Consider the following 18563-nt stretch of genomic DNA (forward strand, 5'->3'; position numbering starts at 1 on the left):
TGTCCATTACCTTCAGGATGATATCTACTTGTTTTAGAAGTAGCAATTCCTTTTTTGTGTAAAAAATCCTTTATTTCTCTTGCTAAGAAATCAGAAGCACGGTCAGTATGTATCATGTCAGGCAAACCAAAAATTGAAAAGAGTTTGTTTAGACAGTGGATAATGGTTTTGCTTGTCATATCTCTGCAAGGAAAAGCGAAAGGAAAACGGGAATACTCATCAATTAGAGTAAGTAGATATTTGTTGCCATGTATAGAAGTAGGTAGAGGGCCTTTAAAATCAAGATTTAATCGTTGAAAAGGTAATATGGCTTGAATGAGAGTCCCTCCATTGGTATTGGCGAATTTGGGTTTCAGTAATTGACAGGATGAGCAAGAGTCAGTAATATTCTTAATTTGATCCAAAGTAAAAGGGAGGTTCCTCGTTCTTATAAAATGGCTTAATCTTGAAACACCAGGATGACATAATTGTTTATGTAAATCACGAAGATCTTGTAGATTGTAAGTAAGAGCAGAGATGCGAGAGAATGTGTCAGCAGCAATATTTTCAGGTCCAGGTCGATAAACTATAGTGAAATTGTATTGGGATAATTCTATACGCCAACGACATATTTTGTCATTCTTAATTTTTGATTTTCTTTTATTGTCGAATATGAAGCTGATGCTCTTCTGATCTGTGATGACTTTAAAGTGCCTGCCGAGTAGAAAATGTCGCCACTTACGGAGAGCTTCTACAATAGCGGCTGCCTCTTTTTCTACTGCATGGTGCTTAATTTCGTTAGTATTGAGAGTTCTTGAAAAAAATGCAATAGGACGACCTTCTTGATTTAGTGTTGCAGCAATGCAATAGTTACTAGCGTCCGTTTCTACTTCAAATTCTTTATTTGGATCTACCGTTATTAAAGTGGCGTCTTTTAGATCATTTTTCAATGTTTGAAAAGATTTTAATACAGATGGAGGTAGTGGAAATTCTTTGTTTTGATTTAGTAATAAAATTTTATCAGAAAATTTTTTAATGAATTTGCAGTAATAGGAAAACATTCCAACTATTCTTTTTTGAGACTTAAGATTCAGCGGAGGTGGCATTTCGAGTAATGGTTTTAGTCTTTGATAATCGGGAGCTATTTGATTATTTTCTATGGTGTAGCCGAGTAGAGTAATAGAACTAGAAGAAATTATGCTTTTATTTTCATTTAAAGTGATGTTATATTGTTTAGCAATTTTGTAGAATTTTTGAAGATTGTAATCGTGTTCTTCTTGATTTTTCCCACATATAGTTACGTTATCAACATACACAAAGGTATCGGTTAGATTTTCTTTTTCTATAATATAGTCTATGCTCCTCTGGAAAGCACTTACTCCATTGGTGACGCCAAAAGGAAGACGAGTAAATTGAAAAAGTTTGCCACTTACTTCAAACGCAGTGAATTTACGATCAGCATGATTTATAGGTATTTGGTGATAAGCAGATTTTAGGTCGAGAGTAGAGAAGATGTTATATTGAGCGATGTCGTCTACCATCTTATTGATATTAGGCATTGGGTAAGCGTCTAGTTCCGTGAATCTATTGATGGTATCGCTGTAGTCGACTACCATTCTTTTCTTATGATTCTCATTCGAAGTTACAAGAACTTGCGCTCGCCACGGAGATATCGAAGGTTCAATTATGCCTTCTTTCAACATTCTAGCAGTCTCTTCTTTTATGAATTTGTTGGCGGCAAAAGTGTAACGTCGGGATTTTGTCGCAATAGGAGTAGTATGAGGAGAAAGATTAGAAAAGAGAGGAGGGGATGGAACGTTTATGGTAGGAAAAAAATTATTCGTGTTTATAGCTCCAATTATAAGTTTGTCTCTAGGACCGTCGAATTTAAGTGTTACTTTTTTTATATTTTTTTAAAATATCTTTTCCGATTATTAAATCAATGAAAAGGTTTTCAATGATTTCAATTGTTATTCCAGAATGGGTTTTATCTTTCAGTATTAAATCCACGACAGCTTCGCCAGTTATTTTAGCATGTTGATCGGAAGCAGCCAGAGCTATAGTTTTGTTTTTAGGTATTGTGAAGAGTTTAAGTTTTTTAGCAGTATTTTCATTAATGAATGTTTTTACACTTCCGGAGTCCACCATAGCGTTCACGAAGTGCCCGTTAATTTGGCATTGAGTGAATGTGACATCTTTGGAGTTAGTTCCTAGTCAGGATAGAGAAGGTGAGGGGTAGTCAGAGTCGTCATAAAGAACAGCAGTATGAGTGTTAGAAATAGAAGATTTACACACTTTAGCCCAATGACCATTTTTTTTGCATTTTTTACATTCGGCGTTTCGTGCAGGACATAAATATCGAGGATGACGTGATTTTCCACAGAAAAAACAAACCCCTTTTGGATGCATATTTTCTTTAGTCACAGCTATACGATTGTAGCCCGAAGGATTATTTGTAGCTGCTACAGTAAAGTTATTTGCGTAGCTTATCGAATGCTTTTCTGCTTGTTCAAGAGATCTGGCCGTGGCATATGTGTCTTGTAAAGTCAGGATGGGTTTTTCTAACAGTCGTTGTCGGATGGACGAAGAAGAAATTCCGCCGATGAAAGCTTCCCGAATGTATTGATTTTTGTTTTCTTCAGCAGAAACCGCTTCGAAGTTACATGTTTTGGCAAGCATTTCCAATTGTAGTATGAAGGCATCTATATTTTGTGTTGTTTGTTGCTTCGTCGTCATCAATCGATATCTATTATAAACAATATTTTCAGGTTTTAAATAAGCGGCGTCCAATGTTCTTAATGCACTATCGTAGTCGGTTTTATCGCTTATTAAATCGAAAACAGAGGCTGAAATACAATTGATCAAGGCAAAGAAATTATCTGAAGTGTTTTCGATTAATCCGTTATTATGTGAGCGGATATAATTCTGGAGGGTTAATTTCCAATGCCTATAGGATTTTTCGGAATTAGGGCATGTAGGTTCCACCTCGAATCTGTCGGGACGTAAGATTCGATCCATTATTTTTTTTTTTTTTTTACAGTTAATAAAATTGAAGTGAATAGTATCAGTAAGTAAAGAATTGCCTTTTAGAAAGGTTTTATTAACTGTAAAATACACGTACGCTCTTGAAAGGATCGAGCGGGAAAATGAAACAGAGGGCGCTTTTATTATGACTGTCAATCCCAAGGGGGGGTAACTCTTAACAACAAATTAAATCATAACATATATATATATATATATATATATATATATATATATATATATATATATATATAAAATATTAATAAAAAAAAGTTATCTCAGTTGATATACCTTTTTTCATTATAGAAGTGGCATAATTAAATCTCATTCCAAAATTAAAACAATTTAAAAAAAAATCATTTTTTTCTGATTTACTGTCAATATTAACATCACAACATATGAAGAAATTTGACATGATGTCAGATTATAATGAAATATTGCTATGTTAAATGAATATTACATAGTGTAAATTTCATTATAGCATACACGAGGGAAATATTACTTAGTGTGAACTTAGTTTCTGCTTTAATGAATTTGTTTTAATGTCAAATTGATTTGCAAAATATTACTTTAAATGATGCTATATTTTTATTTTTTTTAATCTGAATCACAGGTTACAGCTCCAATGGATTATTCAAACCCGATGAGCATAAAAAATTACAATGAAGTTCTCAGATGTTTTGCTGTTATTTGTAAGTGTTGGATGGAGATATTTTTTTATTATCTTATATGGTTGTCAAAAGAATCCATTCTTTTAAAGCAATACATCTTTCTTTCTGATCTCTTTGCTTTTTTATTGTTTTCTGTTCTGTTTTCTTTTTTATTGTTTTCCTTTTTTTTTACGTTTTGTTCTCTTTCCTTTTTATTCTTATTGCTTTCCTTTTTATCTCCTTTAAATCCTTTTTTTAATCTCTTTCCTCTTTTAATCTTTCCTTTTCTATCTCTTTCCTTTTTTATTTCCTTTCTTATCTCATTATCTTTGTTACCTCTTTTTATCTTTTTATCTCTTCTCCCTTTCATTTGTCTCTTATTTCTTTCCTTTTATAACCCTTTTCCTCTCTGAGAATTTTTTTACACCCCACTCCTCTTCTGCTGCACTGCACTGTAGATTTTCTACTTTGCTTTTCCTCTTATTATTATTCTTTCTCTCTTCCTTTCTGTTGGTAACTATGATACCATTTATTATTATAGGATTTTTTCCTTGATATCAAAAGTTGTATAAAATATCTTTTTTTTTTTAATATACAAGTTTTGGTACTTGTTTAGTTTAATCAAGACATTAAAAAATGAAAATATAAAAAAAAATTATATTGTACATACCCGTTATGGAATTATGTTCTCATAAAAAATTTTTCACTTAATTTTATCAAGTAGTTTTTTTTAAATCAAGATGGCCGAAGACAATTGATCTCATTAAAATTTAATTTTCCTCTGTAAAAAAAAAAACACTTGATAAAATTAAGTAAAAAAATTTTTTATGAGAACTTAATTCCATAACGGGTACGTACAATATAATTTTTTCCAATATTTTCATTTTTTAATGTCTTGATTCAACTAAACACGTACCCAAATTTCTTATCAAAATTTGTAATTCTAATGATGAACACTTACCAAATTCAAAGCAAAAAGATTTGTGCAGTTACCAGTATTTTGTTAGTGTTGTTCCAGTGTTTTCTGAATAAGACTTCCACCCGAATGTTAAACTGCCGCTGTGACCGTATTACGCTACAAAGAATTTAAAATTCTGGTATCAAACTTTATTCTCTAATACAAATGTGATATTATCTGCGTTGCCCCCTAAAGTGTTGAAAAGTGGGAGAAAAGGAGAAAATTTAATGACAAAATGGGTTTATCTGCAAACAATTGATAGGAGGTTGTTCACAAACACACACAAATAGAAACTAAAAGGAGATGGTTAATCAAGGTGTGGCAGTTATTTCAGAACAATGGAATGAAAAAAGATATAGGTTATAGGCAGTTTTAGGTGTGGCCACAAATTTTATGACAGGGAGATGAATTGTTCAACTGACTGACAAACAGAATCGACAGAAAAATTAAGATGTGGACCTTCGCATCTAGAAAGTCGATGGTGTTACAAACACACTCATAGTGCAACTGATATTTACAGAAAATGTCATAGTTTGTATTTCTTTTGAGTTTATTTTTTTTATACTTGTCAACCCGTGTGCACCCACCTTGGCAGTCACCAGTGTGAGAGATGACAACATGGCCAGAAAAGAAGATGAAGGAGAAGAAGATCATGGAAACAATATTGGGAACAACGTTTGTTGCTGAGTGAGAAGAAAGCACATGTGGTATCACACAAACAGATGAAAGAAAATAAATTGATATTCAAAGTTGAATTAAATAATGATATCTACATTTATTTTGTTTGATTTCTTTGTTATTGGTACAGTAAGCAAGACAGCATTTCTATTAAATCCTATATCTTTACAAAGCCATAATTCACCCATGTATGAAGTACTGTTACTGCATATAGGAAGGCTCCAAAAAAAGAGTCTCAAATTTATTAGGTCCCACACTATCAGACAAGCCCCAACCTCTGTCCCATCGCCGCAATGTTGCATCTCTGTGCCTGTTTCACAAGTATTTTAATGGAATGTGCTCTGGTGAACTCATAGGTGTACATACTCCTGATTCGCCTGATAAGCAGCAAAGTCACATCCCTTCATTATTGAGATCCTTAGATGCCAGAAAGCCTTCTACTCTAATATACGAACGAAAAAGTGGGTAAAGCAGCAAAAGAGTCACTTTAACAAAATCATACAACAGACAAAAATTCCTTATGCAGACCTAAAACCCAAAATAAATATATATATGTAAAAAGAAAATGGCAAGAAAACTGGAACTCCTGCACAGAGAAAAAACTATTCAAAGTAACACCAAACATCAGAATAAGAAGTACAAAAAAGATGTCAAGAAAAAAGAGGTTAGTAATGGCTAGACTCCGAATAGGTCATACTCATGTCACTCACTCACATCTACTAAAAGGAGGAGAGGTGCCTATTTGCATAACGTGTCAGGAGCCCTGCACAGTACATCATACACTGATGGGCTGTGTGAACTTTAAATGAGCCCAAAATAAAGCATTACCAAGAGAATAGTCTCAGGTCGATATTTAACAAAATTGACCCAGAAAAAGTTATTGAATTCTTGAAAGATTAAGATATACAATAAAAAGATTCCACAAGAAAGACCAAAAACAACTAACCAACATCTAACACGTTATAATTAATGTTTCAGCATAAAATGACCCAAACGTAGTTGATATGCCGTAAAACAAAACAAACAAAAAAACAATCTACTCTAATAATTTCTTCTCTTAGACTATTTGACTTTAGAATTCCCACCCTGTTTCCATGACTGTGCCAACCTGCACAACCTTGGTCAAAATTCTCCTTCTTGAAGGCTGCCGATTTTTTTTTTTTAATCACACTTTCCAACCTTTGTGTCACATTTCATCCTGTAGGAGAGAAATTAATACCTTCCCAACCTTGCATGTTACATACATGCTACAGTTGGGTTAGGGTGCTCAAATGATTAAGAGCTCAAAATAATAAGGCTCCTATTTATTTTTTAACTCTGAAAAAAAAAAGGAACTTTTTATTTTTTGTGAACCATAGTTCTCTCAAGGCTGTCACGAATTTTCAATGCTGAATGATTAAAATAAAATAAAAATGTATATATATCTTTTTTTTTCCTCCAGCTCGGTCATTTTCTGCGAAATTGGTTGGCATGCTTCTTCAGAAACTAGAAAGCCACAACGAAAAGTCACGTATTGGAATCTTGTCCATTCTCAAGCATCTGATTAATGCTGGAGGTAAGTGGGGGGAAAATTTATTAAAATTAAAAAATATATCTTTAATAAGAAAGTGAAAAAGAATATATTTTTTTATATTTTGTATTACAATTGCATTTTTAGTACTTTTAACTTGAAGTCAGTAATCGGTATTCGAGAATGAAGACAAAACTTTGCATCATCTTGCACCTAGCACTGAACCCTATGTTATTGTATTGTTGCTATCAAAATTTATACCTCATTCAACAAAATCGTCTCTGCTCTACCTCTGTGGATTTTTACAGAATTAAATTTAGTAGATAAAAAACCGAAATGCATTCTGGTAGATTTTTAGAACTTTTTTAAAATTAAGATTTAAAATATTTTATGCTTTTCACTATAGCAGATTTATTTTAATAAATATTCTATTAATAGTAAATACAAAATAATTATCAAAGTTACGTTGATGCAAGAAAAGCACCCACACCTGAAATTGTCTCATAACTTGATCAATATAATTAGTACTTTTTGTTTCAAAACTAACGCAATGTAAAATTGGAATGTCGGATATTGCTCTAATTGTTTGTAAAAATTTTTACTGCAACCTTTGTGCATTATTACAGATATTATATGAGGCACTGAATGTCACAACTTAGCAAAATATCAAGTTAGTATACCATTTTATTCCCCATAATCTCCTCTAACACGCACAAGAGAAGTTATGGTCGAATTTAAACCGGAACATGAGTAGAAATCGATTAATACACAGTATACCCACCACCACAGTCCACCCGCTCATCATATAAAGCATTTATATCCATTTTACAATGAAACATCTCTTGGGTTTTAGCATTATTCTCTCCCAATGTTTGAAACTTGAAAAGTAATCAGCGACAATGTTGTTTTTCAGGCTATAAGGTCGATAATGGGCCTTTATGTACATTTGATGTCACCTGTAATGTTATTGGTGGTCACCTGGCTCATAGAATCAATGTCTTAACTCAGTAAATGCCAGTCTGTGTTCACGTGTTGTTGAGATGTCAGACAATCAAGCACCACGAGGCATACTAGCAAGCGTCAGAGACAAAGATTTTCTGTCAAATCACGGACTTTCCTGTTTACTTGCCTCTACATAGAGATAGCGTGACGCCATTAATGGATTCTGCACATTTTTTTGAGTTTTTTAAAAGTTTTTTTTCACCCTTGAATGAAAACTAGTGACACAGACAGTGACATGGAGCAACCAGGACCTTCACATGGCAGGGAAAAAGCAAGAAAACCAGAGAAATGGGCCTGTATGATTGCAAAAACATTGAGGAATCTTGGCAAGAAGTATGCGAATCGTTTTACTGGCAAAACAGTTTCTGCTCGTGCTATAGGACAACTATGCCCAGACAAGTGTTTTGATAAGGTGACTCGGCCAGTTATAGAAAAAATCTTTAAGGAATTCTGGGTTATTGGCATGTTTACGACATGTAAAAATATGGGCATCCAAAAGTTAGTGCATCCATTGGCAGTAAAATGGAGATGTAAACCAAAGGTTCAGCCCACCTTGGCTAAGTCCGAACAGTCAACTATCAGTACACCATTTTTTATGAGAATAACAGCTACTAGGTATGTAAGATAGGATCCGTGACTATTGTCAGCCTCACGCTTGACAGAGTAGACATAGCATTAAAGAAAGCGTCTGCCTGTGGAACACCAGAACCAGACAAACACAGTAAGCATCCACCACCAGTCATGATCAGAGGTACAGCCGCAGATCAGTTTGTTCACGAACACATTAAAACTCTTCCAACTGTTTCCAGCCATTATACAAGAGCAAAATCCCTATGCAGGTCTTACCTCGATTCATCCCTTAATGCCACCAAACTCTACAACATGTACCTGGATTGGATGAACTTCGAACATCCAGGTGAAGGAGAGCTATTACTGAAATGTGTTCAACAGGTCCTATAGCACCAGTTTTTAGCCCCCCCCCCCAAAAAAAAAAGAAGAACAGACACCTGTTCAACCTGCGATGGACTGAACATCACTATAAGGGCAGCTGAGGAGGCCAGTGATGACAGGATGAAGCAGGAAAAAGGAGAAAAACTTCAAAGGCATAAGGAAAAAGCTTCAGAAGGACAGAGAATAATGAAAGAATACAGCAAGAATGTGGATAACACACTTCGTGTTAACTGCGTAGATCTGCAGCAAACACTTCCTATACCAAAACTTTCAATGATTATTGTTTTTTTTTGTTTTTTTACATAGGCATCACCACTTATCAAGGCCAAGAGGCCACTTGTGGATAAGGGTTAGGAAGTGTTGTATTTTATAAGTGTACATTCTCCCGTTTACTTGCTGTTTATTATTATTCCTTTTATTCTTTTTATTATTCGATAAGAGTAAAACTGTTCAGTGTTTTAATAATAATTTTATTACTATGATAATAGTCTTTTTGCAATATTAAAAAAAGTTTGTTTGTTTGTTTAAGTGATGTTCTGGACAACAGTAGCTCATTTTATTACATTACTGTTGTTCTGTTTTTTGATTGTGAAAATATTTATTATGGGTTTGTATGAAAGTACATGCAGTTAACTATTTTTTGTCAAAATATCAGCTATTTATATCATAAGGTAGGCTTGGTATAACACTGAATGTGACCATGTTTTCTACCGCACGGTTCATTGTTGTCATGGAAAAAGAGAAAAACGCTGTTAATGTTTTTGTCTTCCAAAATGCTTTGCTTTTCTTACACAAAAGTATGCTAACAAAGAAGTTACACAATAAAGAGAACCTTACATGGATATCTTCCATGGCTCAGACTCTATAGCATTTTGAAAGTCGTTAAACAGCATCTTTCTCCATTTTTTTTTTTTGTTTGTGGCACTTACAGAGTTATGACATTCAATGCCTCATATGTGTGCATTAGGAATAGAAAGGGAGAAAGTTTATTGTTAATGTATTTATGAGTGACATTCCAAAGGTAATGACTCCTATTTTTTTTTATTTAACCTGAATGGATCAGAGGGGATTGCAAATTAAATTTTTATGATGACCTGAAAGTTTCATCTCTCTATTGCAGATAGTGATGGTGTGAGACTCTAAATAGCAACTCTTGTCATAGACATGCGTCGGAAGCATCATTGAATTTCTGATAAAAGTGCATGGTGGAAATTATGTAGAAAAAAATAAATTCTGAAACACAAAAGGTCGCTCATTTTAATGGTACTGCTCCCGTCTTCAGAGCTCTTCAACTTTTTGAGTTAAAAAAATAGACTTTCCCTTTGAAATGACTTTGTATGACAAAGTGCACTTCAGGCATTGATGCACAGCCATTGTTCATCACTGGCGAAAGTGCATTAAAAATGGTGATGACCATGTAGAAAAATAAGTTCTGGAGCACAAAAGATCGCTTGTTTTAATGGTACTACTTCCATTTTTGTAGCTCTTCAACCTTTTGAGTTAAAAAATTTGAGGCTTTATTTTTGGAATGACCCTCGTACATATGTGTATCAGAAAGATAATGGGAGAAAGTTTGTTAACTCATTGTTAATCTACTTAAGTTTGTTTGTAGTTTGTGGCTTTTGATCTCAGCTAGTTTGGACTTGCATTCAAATGCCTATATACATATGCAACAGAAATACACTTCTGATAATCAAATCTACTGTGAAATTACGGTAAAGTGTTAAACTTATTACGTTTCTGAATTTTTCAGATGTAGATTAGTTATTCATATTATTTGAATTCTTCCGACTACTATTCTCATCTTTGAGTGTTATTTTCACAACATTTTGGTCAATGTAACCTCCGACCTTCTTCAGGTGTATCTTGTCAAGCTCGGGAATATTTCTGTTGAACTCTGGAATCTGGATGGAATTTCTACCTGTGGTGCAGTGGTTAGAATGCTTGGAAAAAATCAGTTGTAAAGTTATATTCTTCTGAAGGTTAAAGATTAAAGGTTCAATCCTCAGTGTGAGTGACTGAAAAATACAATTGTGAATTATTTAGAACCTTTATTCAGTCATGGCTGACAGAACGAGAGCATGATACCCCTGTGAAGTAAATAAAGGGTTTTGTTAGAAATTCTGTTCAATAGAAACATTCCTAAGTTCAGCAAGATACACCTGAAGAAGATCAGAGGTTATATCAACCGAAACGTTGTGAAAATACAAGATGAGACAGTAGTCCGAAGGATCGAAATAATACGAGTGTTAAACCTATTAAAATTATTTATTATTATATTAACAAGAATACAAAAATTCTTGCTTTTGATTTCCTGTTAATTTTTTCAGTTAAATATCTTTGTAAAGAAATGAACACACTATTTAAATCAAATTTCAATAAATTTGATTTAAATGAAGGATAAAGTGCAACAAGCTATGTAAAAAAAAAAAAAATGTTTGCATCTATGTACAGTCTGAATGTTTGTTCTATGTGAATTTTTTTTATGGAAATCGCTACAGACCAGGCATAAAGCCACTTGATGTAAGAAGGTAAAAAAATACTCCAAAGTCCAAAACTGGATAATGATAAGTGTTAGATGAATAAATTCCAACCCAGAAAACAGCAACGCTTTCCAGAAGTCTGAAATGAGATTGCTCATTGAAATGTGAAGAATAATGGCCAAAAATAATGGAAACTGGACATGATAGACATCACCATTTCTTTCTGTTTGTAGACTGTTGCGTGGAGCAGAAATAGAGACTTTTTTTCTATTGAAATGAAAGTGCTTAAGTTTGCTGGGTTTTGACACTGAGGTGAAAAACTCCTTAGAAGGCAGATTTCAATTCCTGTTAATGTGTACCATAATTGGGTCCCATTGTATTATCTGCTGCTTGAGGGATAATCATCCAAAAATCAGTACGTGTGTTGCATCCAGTACTGCCTTTAATTATTCAAACATATATATATTTTAAGGAAATAACTCTAGACAGTGCATGAAGTCACTTGATGTAATGGATTTAAAAAATACTACTTAAAGGTCAAAAACTAACCAATGATAAGTGTTAGATGGATAGATTCTGACCCAGAAAACAGCAATTCTTCCCCATTTGTCAGAAACCTCGCTCATGTAATGAGAGGACTAACGGACGGAATAATTATGGCAGTTTGTATAACAGTGCAGTGACTCAAACTGAAAAAGTAGCCTTTCGATGACAGCCAAAATTATCTCAGTTACAGTTTTATACAAAGCCTCTTTGCGGAACTTGTGTGAAGATGTCATGCAGCACATTATAGCTATCACACATGAGGTTAAAGGTGAGAATGAAGTCTCCACACAGCCACCTATGTTTGAGTGAGAATGGCTTGGGGGCTTATAGTCGTCTTCAGTAGTCATTCATAAAGATTGTGATAAATATTTCTGCCACAATTTTTTGTTTTCTTATTCACCATTTTCAGCTTTATGATTTATTTATTATTTTGACAATACAATTTTATATTGGTGAAATTAATTTGTATTTTTGACAGACTTAAACTACAAGTGTAGTTTCTCCCTGTCCAACCCAAAAGGTATTTCACAGAAATGCATTCAACTTTCCTCTGCTCGTTTTTTTTTTTTTTTGTTTATTGTTCTTTTTAATCTTGCCTTCAAAATCCTCTTTAATATTCTCTAAGGGCTTCTATTTAAAATGATCTTAGCTGCATGTAATCTTATATAAGTTTGATGTACAATTTATACATTTAAACACATTTGTATATTTCTCTATATAATTCGTGTAGTGCATTTAATGAAGATATATATATATATATATATATATAAAAGTATGTTTGTGTGTGAGTTCTTTCCTCATAGGTTCTGAAACTGCTGAGCCTATCTTCTGCAAATTTCATACAAAGGTAATTTATATTTCTGGCAGTGTTCTTAGATATGTTTTGTATAAAAATTCATCTGATAAGTGTCAAAAAATAATAAAAATCTAATCTTAAAAATAGTCTTTCTTCTCTTACAGATAAAAAGAATTTTTACAAGGAATATTTTACATTACACCGGTATAACCTTGGTCAGTGTAACACAAAATATTCCTCTAAAAATTCTTTTTTATCTATAAGAGAAGAAAGACTATTTTTAAGATCATCAAGTCCGTATATCAGCTGACGTGATATTGTAAATAAGCACAGATGGAATTTGATGAACAACGTTATGTTTATTATTTTTTAATGTTTTTAGCAAATTAGTCCACCAGACAAATTATTCCTCGTAATATGTAACATTTAATAGAAGACTGATTCTAGAATACTACATATGCAATCTGCATAAGTTAAAATATCATGTTTAAGCGTATTATAAGACCGGACAACGCTGGCCATCCAACATGTATATATATATAATTGTAGTGATGTCAGAAGCAATTAAGTTAGCTAGTATGAATTTTGATAAGGATCACACTGAGTGCATGATGATAACCCAGATCTTTAAAACAGAATCATTCCCAGGATTGAATGAAAATAAATAAAAATTTTGCCAGGGGACAAAATCAAACACTGTAAACAAAACAGAAACAATGAAATGTTTTTGAGCAAATTTCAGATCAGTGTCTTCAGGAAACTATGCAAACGAGACATTGCTAATAATATAGATATAATCTAAGGTCAATATTACTTTGATGTCTCTGTCTGTAAAACAAAATCGTTCCCAGCATGGAATGAAAGATGAATGGCATAAAGTTGAGACCAAGGGCAGAGGTCAAACGTGGAGAGAAAACTAAAGTTTTCAAATCAGTCTCTCTGTGGAAGCTGTGTGAACAAGACACTGCCAATAATGTAGAAATAATCTTACTTTAGATCTGTGTCAGTGTACATCACTTATTTTGAAAATCATGTTTAAGAAGGTAGTAACTAGCTATGATTACATTAGTCTCATTTCCCTGAGTAATTTCTCTCCAAACAAAACTATATATGAAAACTCTTCGCAAATGTCTCCTTGTGTTACTTTCTTTATAAAAAGAAGACCAGCATCTATAAACACCCACATGTATATATAAAGATTTCGTTATTTGTTATTGAAAATATTACTGTGATACTGGCAGATGAATCTGCCTAATTAGAACGAGTGTAAGAGGGAAACTATATAAAACGCTTACTAAGAATGACTAAGGAGGAAACTTTTTAAATAAAGGGAGGTAATACTCATTAGATGAAGGAAATGAATGGGTAAAGAGGGGACAATAAAACCACATCTTGTTTGGTAGAAACTAGAGTAACATGTGTTAGCTATAAAAAACAATCCTAAAATGTAAATCTATGGAAATAACTTGTTGATTGCTCATGGAAATGAAACACAAACGTTTCTGTACTTTACTTGTCATAAGTATAATTTTTAAGTAGCAATAGAATACACAAATTAGAAGTGTTGAGAAATAAGAATAAAAAAATTGTAATAAAGCATTTTCAGAGTTAAAAATAAATTAATGGAAATCACACGATTCAAATTATCAAAGATTAAAAATTTTAGTTTGAAAATAAGGGTATATATATATATGTGTGTGTGTGTGTGTGTGTGTGTTTTAATGATAATACGGTTAATAGCATCTCCAACCTTGGAGATCGTGGAAAATATTTTTTCACTAGAAAATCGCCCATATTTTTTGATGAGGTGGGGGACATAAAGAAATAAACAAATATTATTTATTTATTCATCATTTTACTTATAAAACAGTAATCTACTCTTATATATATATATATATATATATATATATATATATATATATATATAAAATGACAGTGATCATGACTTGTTGGATCATCCATTCAGTTTATTGTTGTTTGAATCAAGATAAGTGAGTTTGCAAAGCCAATTAAATATTACAAATAAAGACAAAATCTCAAGTTAGTTGCTTTCTGCTCATTATGTATTCTCTTTCTTTTCTCTCTTGGCTGCGGGTTAAATAGTTTTACTATTTATACTGTTATTCACTTTTGTTTATAACGATCTATTCCAATCTTATTCTTTTCTTTCTTTATTATACTCAAAAACAAAATTCTACCACTAATCACGGTTTTGTCAGGAAGGACATACTGGTCAACCCATTTGGTAATCGCTTTCTTTATCTTTTTTGAATAAGGTCTTCTTGATATGATTTCTTGACATAGATGAAATCTAGTAGGCATGAAACATGTCCAAATCACATAAATCATTTTTTTTTCTTTTTTAAAGGGATCTGTTAATATTAAGTCTTTTTCCAACATCTGCAGGTTTTTACAGAATCATTCCAAAATAGTTCTTATACATTTCATTTCAAACACATTGAGCTTCTTCTCATACTCTACCAGATAGTCTGTTTCACTTATATATACAATAACAGGAGCTGTTAATGTATTGTAAAGTTTTAACTTCAAAGGCATTGATATTTCCTTCCTGTTCCATATCTTTGTTTAGGTGTCCAAATGCAGGTGATTCGTTTGTAAAAAAACATTTTGCCAAGAAATATTTCACCTCTTGTGTTCTGGACATTGTCTCCGTCTTTCTTATGGAACCATTTACAAGTTTTTGTGGACTTCTTTATCTTCTCGTGTGGATTATCATTAATTTCAATTTAACATTTCAAATATGATTTACTGCTACTGCTACACTTACATCTACTACTACTACTACTACTACTACTACTACTACTACTAATATTTCAGTTTGTTTTTTACACTTGCTAACAAAAACAAAAGGTAGGTGTTCTAACCAAATGTTTTTGGTGTGCTGCTTTCAAATCCATTTCCACTCGTTAACTCTTATTTTTTAGATATACATGGTTTTTTTTTTTTACTCACATTCACGATAAACAAGGCATATCATTATTTGGATGAAAAAGGCTGGGAAAGATTAACAAGATGTTGGTTTACGTTACATTAAAACTTCTGCATATTAGTACAGTCAGAAAAGCAAGTATATATATATGATATGAGTAATGGAAATAGTATTCCGACAAAATACAGAGGTAAAAAGGAACAAACCGAGTTATGTGTTCATCAACGTTTTGTCTTTATTTCAAAACTTCCTTTGGATGAATGAAATTAAGAAAACAAAAACACCAGTACAAATATTTAAAAATTTTCTTGTGAAAAGAGTGACATTGTTCCATTTCAGAAACAGAAAAAGACGGAAAGTCCAGGGTGGGGGGTTAAAAGAGGGAGATTTTTAATAACGTCATATAGCTGTTAATATATTTCTAAAATATATGACACAGTTAATATTTTTTATAGAAAAAAAATGTCCGTTAAAATTCAAATATAGGTGTGTAACTCAAATGAAATAATAATTAATACATATAATCTCAATCAATAAATTACATAACGAAAACACACTCATTTCATTTCATACCCAGTGAACCAAGTGCAAGAGATATACAAACAATTGTTTCTAAATTTTTGAAATGCGGATTGATTATTGTTACTATTGGGATTCTTCAAACTCCTCTTGAGTGTTGGTTTTACGTTTCGGTAATCTCCGACCTTCTTCAGGTGTATCTTGTTGAACTCCTTAATTTGTACATGATTTCAAATGGAGGCCTTTCTTTAAGCCATTGGGTTATCATGTTCTCGTTCCATCAGCCATGACTGAGGATTGAACCTCCAACCTTCATAAGAGTGTAACTTACAACTGAATTTTCCAAGTACTTTATCCATTATGCTACGGACCTGGCAAAATTCCTGATTACCAAGTTGCAAATTACCAAAATGCACCTAAAGGAGGTTGAAGGTTTCATCAACTGAAACGATGTGAAGATGAGAACAGTCATTGAAAAAAATCTCAATAATGTGTACAAACAATTGCATTACAACAGATGGTTAGATTTCTTGGAATGTTTAAAATAGTGGGTGAATGTCTGGCATCCAGCAGGATGCTTCATCCCTAGCAAAAACAAAATAATAAGAAAATTGAAAAAAGTATAGCATGTATATATATATATATAAATCCTGAATAATATAGAGAACTGTGTGTAAAATAGGAGACTTCCATAGTATAGCCACGTTGAAAGAATGGATGAGAGTTCTTTGATATGTTAAACAGTTAAGGTTGTAGTTTCAGTTTCCGATGTAGACCAAGGAAAATATGACTATCAGAACAAACATACAATATTGAGCTTTCTATGATGTTTCTTTCTTTTTTTGACATTATATTGTCATGCATTTTTTCTTTCTAAGCAAAGAATTTCTCATTTTTCTGAGGAGTATATGTATGAAAAAAGTTGATATTGACATTAACCAATTGTTTCTGCATAACAAAATAGATCTGTAAAAATATACTGAAATTTTAACATGTTGAAGGAGCTGTTTTGCATGAAAAATAAATATTTGGATCTTGGAATGTAACTATAATGTTATTCTTTTATATATGCCCTGTTGTTATATTTAACATACATTGGACTTCTAAATAAAAAGGAGTAGTATACACAGAGTGAAATTTAATTGAAAAAACACACACACATATATTCTATTCCCATTCCCTACATTCCCTTCATGTCTGAAGATGCCTGGTTGAAGTTCTCTTCTCTTGGTGTTGAACATCCTTCTGCTGGTAGCACATGTGAAGCTGTCAGAATTGTCTCTGCTAGGCTGCAACCTTTCTCTTATTCTCGATCACTACCTTCCCTTTGGATAAACTGCTGTGACAACTCCCTCGGTCACTTGCTTGTGCCTCCCAGTTTGGCCTATCAATAGCCATTTCCTTTAGGTGGCATTTATCTTTGTGACAAAGTTTTTTGCCCATCCACTCTTTTATTGCCATTACCTAGCTTTCTGCAGAGGAGCATTTTCAGGAATCTGTCATCTGTCATTCTTACAATACAACCAGTCCAACACAGTTGTGTGGTTGCAAGCACTGCTTCTATGCTGCTGATATGTGCTTTTACACCTGCATCACATAATCATTCCACCTGATTTTTATTATTCTCCTACGGTGGCATTGCTTCTATTGTGGTCCCAATATAAGGTGTTTCAAAAGAGGAGAGTAAGGCTGACAATACTACTGCTTTGTACATTTTGCATTTTGTCATCAGCCTGAAACCCTTTCTTGACCAAAGATGCTTATCCAGTTTACCAAAGAAAGCACATGCATTTGGGATTCGCCAGTTGACTTCCTTGTCAATGCGATTATTGTCATGCTTCCCAGATATTTAAATGTTGAAACCACTTTTAGTTCTTCACCATTTATTTTAATGAATCGCTTATGTGGGTACAACTTTCAGGTGTTGACTGGTACATCAATTCAGTTTTTTCTGTTAATCTGCAGTCTGATCTTTTGTGCAGTATGCAAGAAGCTGTTTACCATTTACTGGATGTGTTCCTCTTCATGCACTACCGGAGCAGTATCATCCATGAATAATAGCTCCGTGATCAGTTCTCTACATGTCTTTGGTCTTTGCCCTCAGAAAGATTAAAGAGTTTGCCACCTGTTCTTGTGCAGATATAGACACCTCTGTGTATTTCCTGCTGAAGTTGCAGGACTGTTGTTAGGAATAGTATAAATAGCATTGGTACCACTTGCTTTGTTCCATCAGATCGCTTTCTTCCTATGGTGCCTTCATGGAACTGTTTCACAATTTCCACAAAATGATCAGGGTATCCAAATATCCTGAGAACTCTCCAAAGCATGGTTCTGTCAACCTTGTCAAAGGCCTTCCAGAAATCTATGAAGACCATGTATAGGTCCCAATGTCGCTCTATAGCTATATGTATTTGTCTGAGGCTCTTTCCTGCCTAAAACTGCACTGTGACTCCATGAACACTGCTTCTACTAGATTGGACAGGCGATTTTGAGGATTTGGGCCATTATTTTTCCAGCTGT

At 33.2% G+C, this 18563-nt stretch overlaps 1 protein-coding gene across 3 annotated transcripts in view; it reads left to right on the forward strand.

The window, feature by feature from the left end:
• LOC145277536 (maestro heat-like repeat-containing protein family member 1) overlaps positions 1-18563 on the forward strand; it is a 216739-nt gene that overhangs the window by 78336 nt on the left and 119840 nt on the right. For 2 of the 3 annotated variants that reach the window (XM_080128991.1, XM_080128992.1), the window contains exons 9-11: positions 3614-3692; positions 6728-6841; positions 12257-12298. In XM_080128991.1, coding sequence (XP_079985117.1) covers positions 3614-3692; positions 6728-6841; positions 12257-12298 — 235 coding nt within the window. The remainder of the gene's footprint in view (positions 1-3613; positions 3693-6727; positions 6842-12256; positions 12299-18563) is intronic. The other variant, XM_080128993.1, reaches the window with a different exon arrangement.

Source organism: Euprymna scolopes, chromosome 6, assembly GCF_053919585.1.
Source record: "Euprymna scolopes isolate OS-2025 chromosome 6, ASM5391958v1, whole genome shotgun sequence".
Lineage (NCBI taxonomy): Eukaryota > Metazoa > Mollusca > Cephalopoda > Sepiida > Sepiolidae > Euprymna > Euprymna scolopes.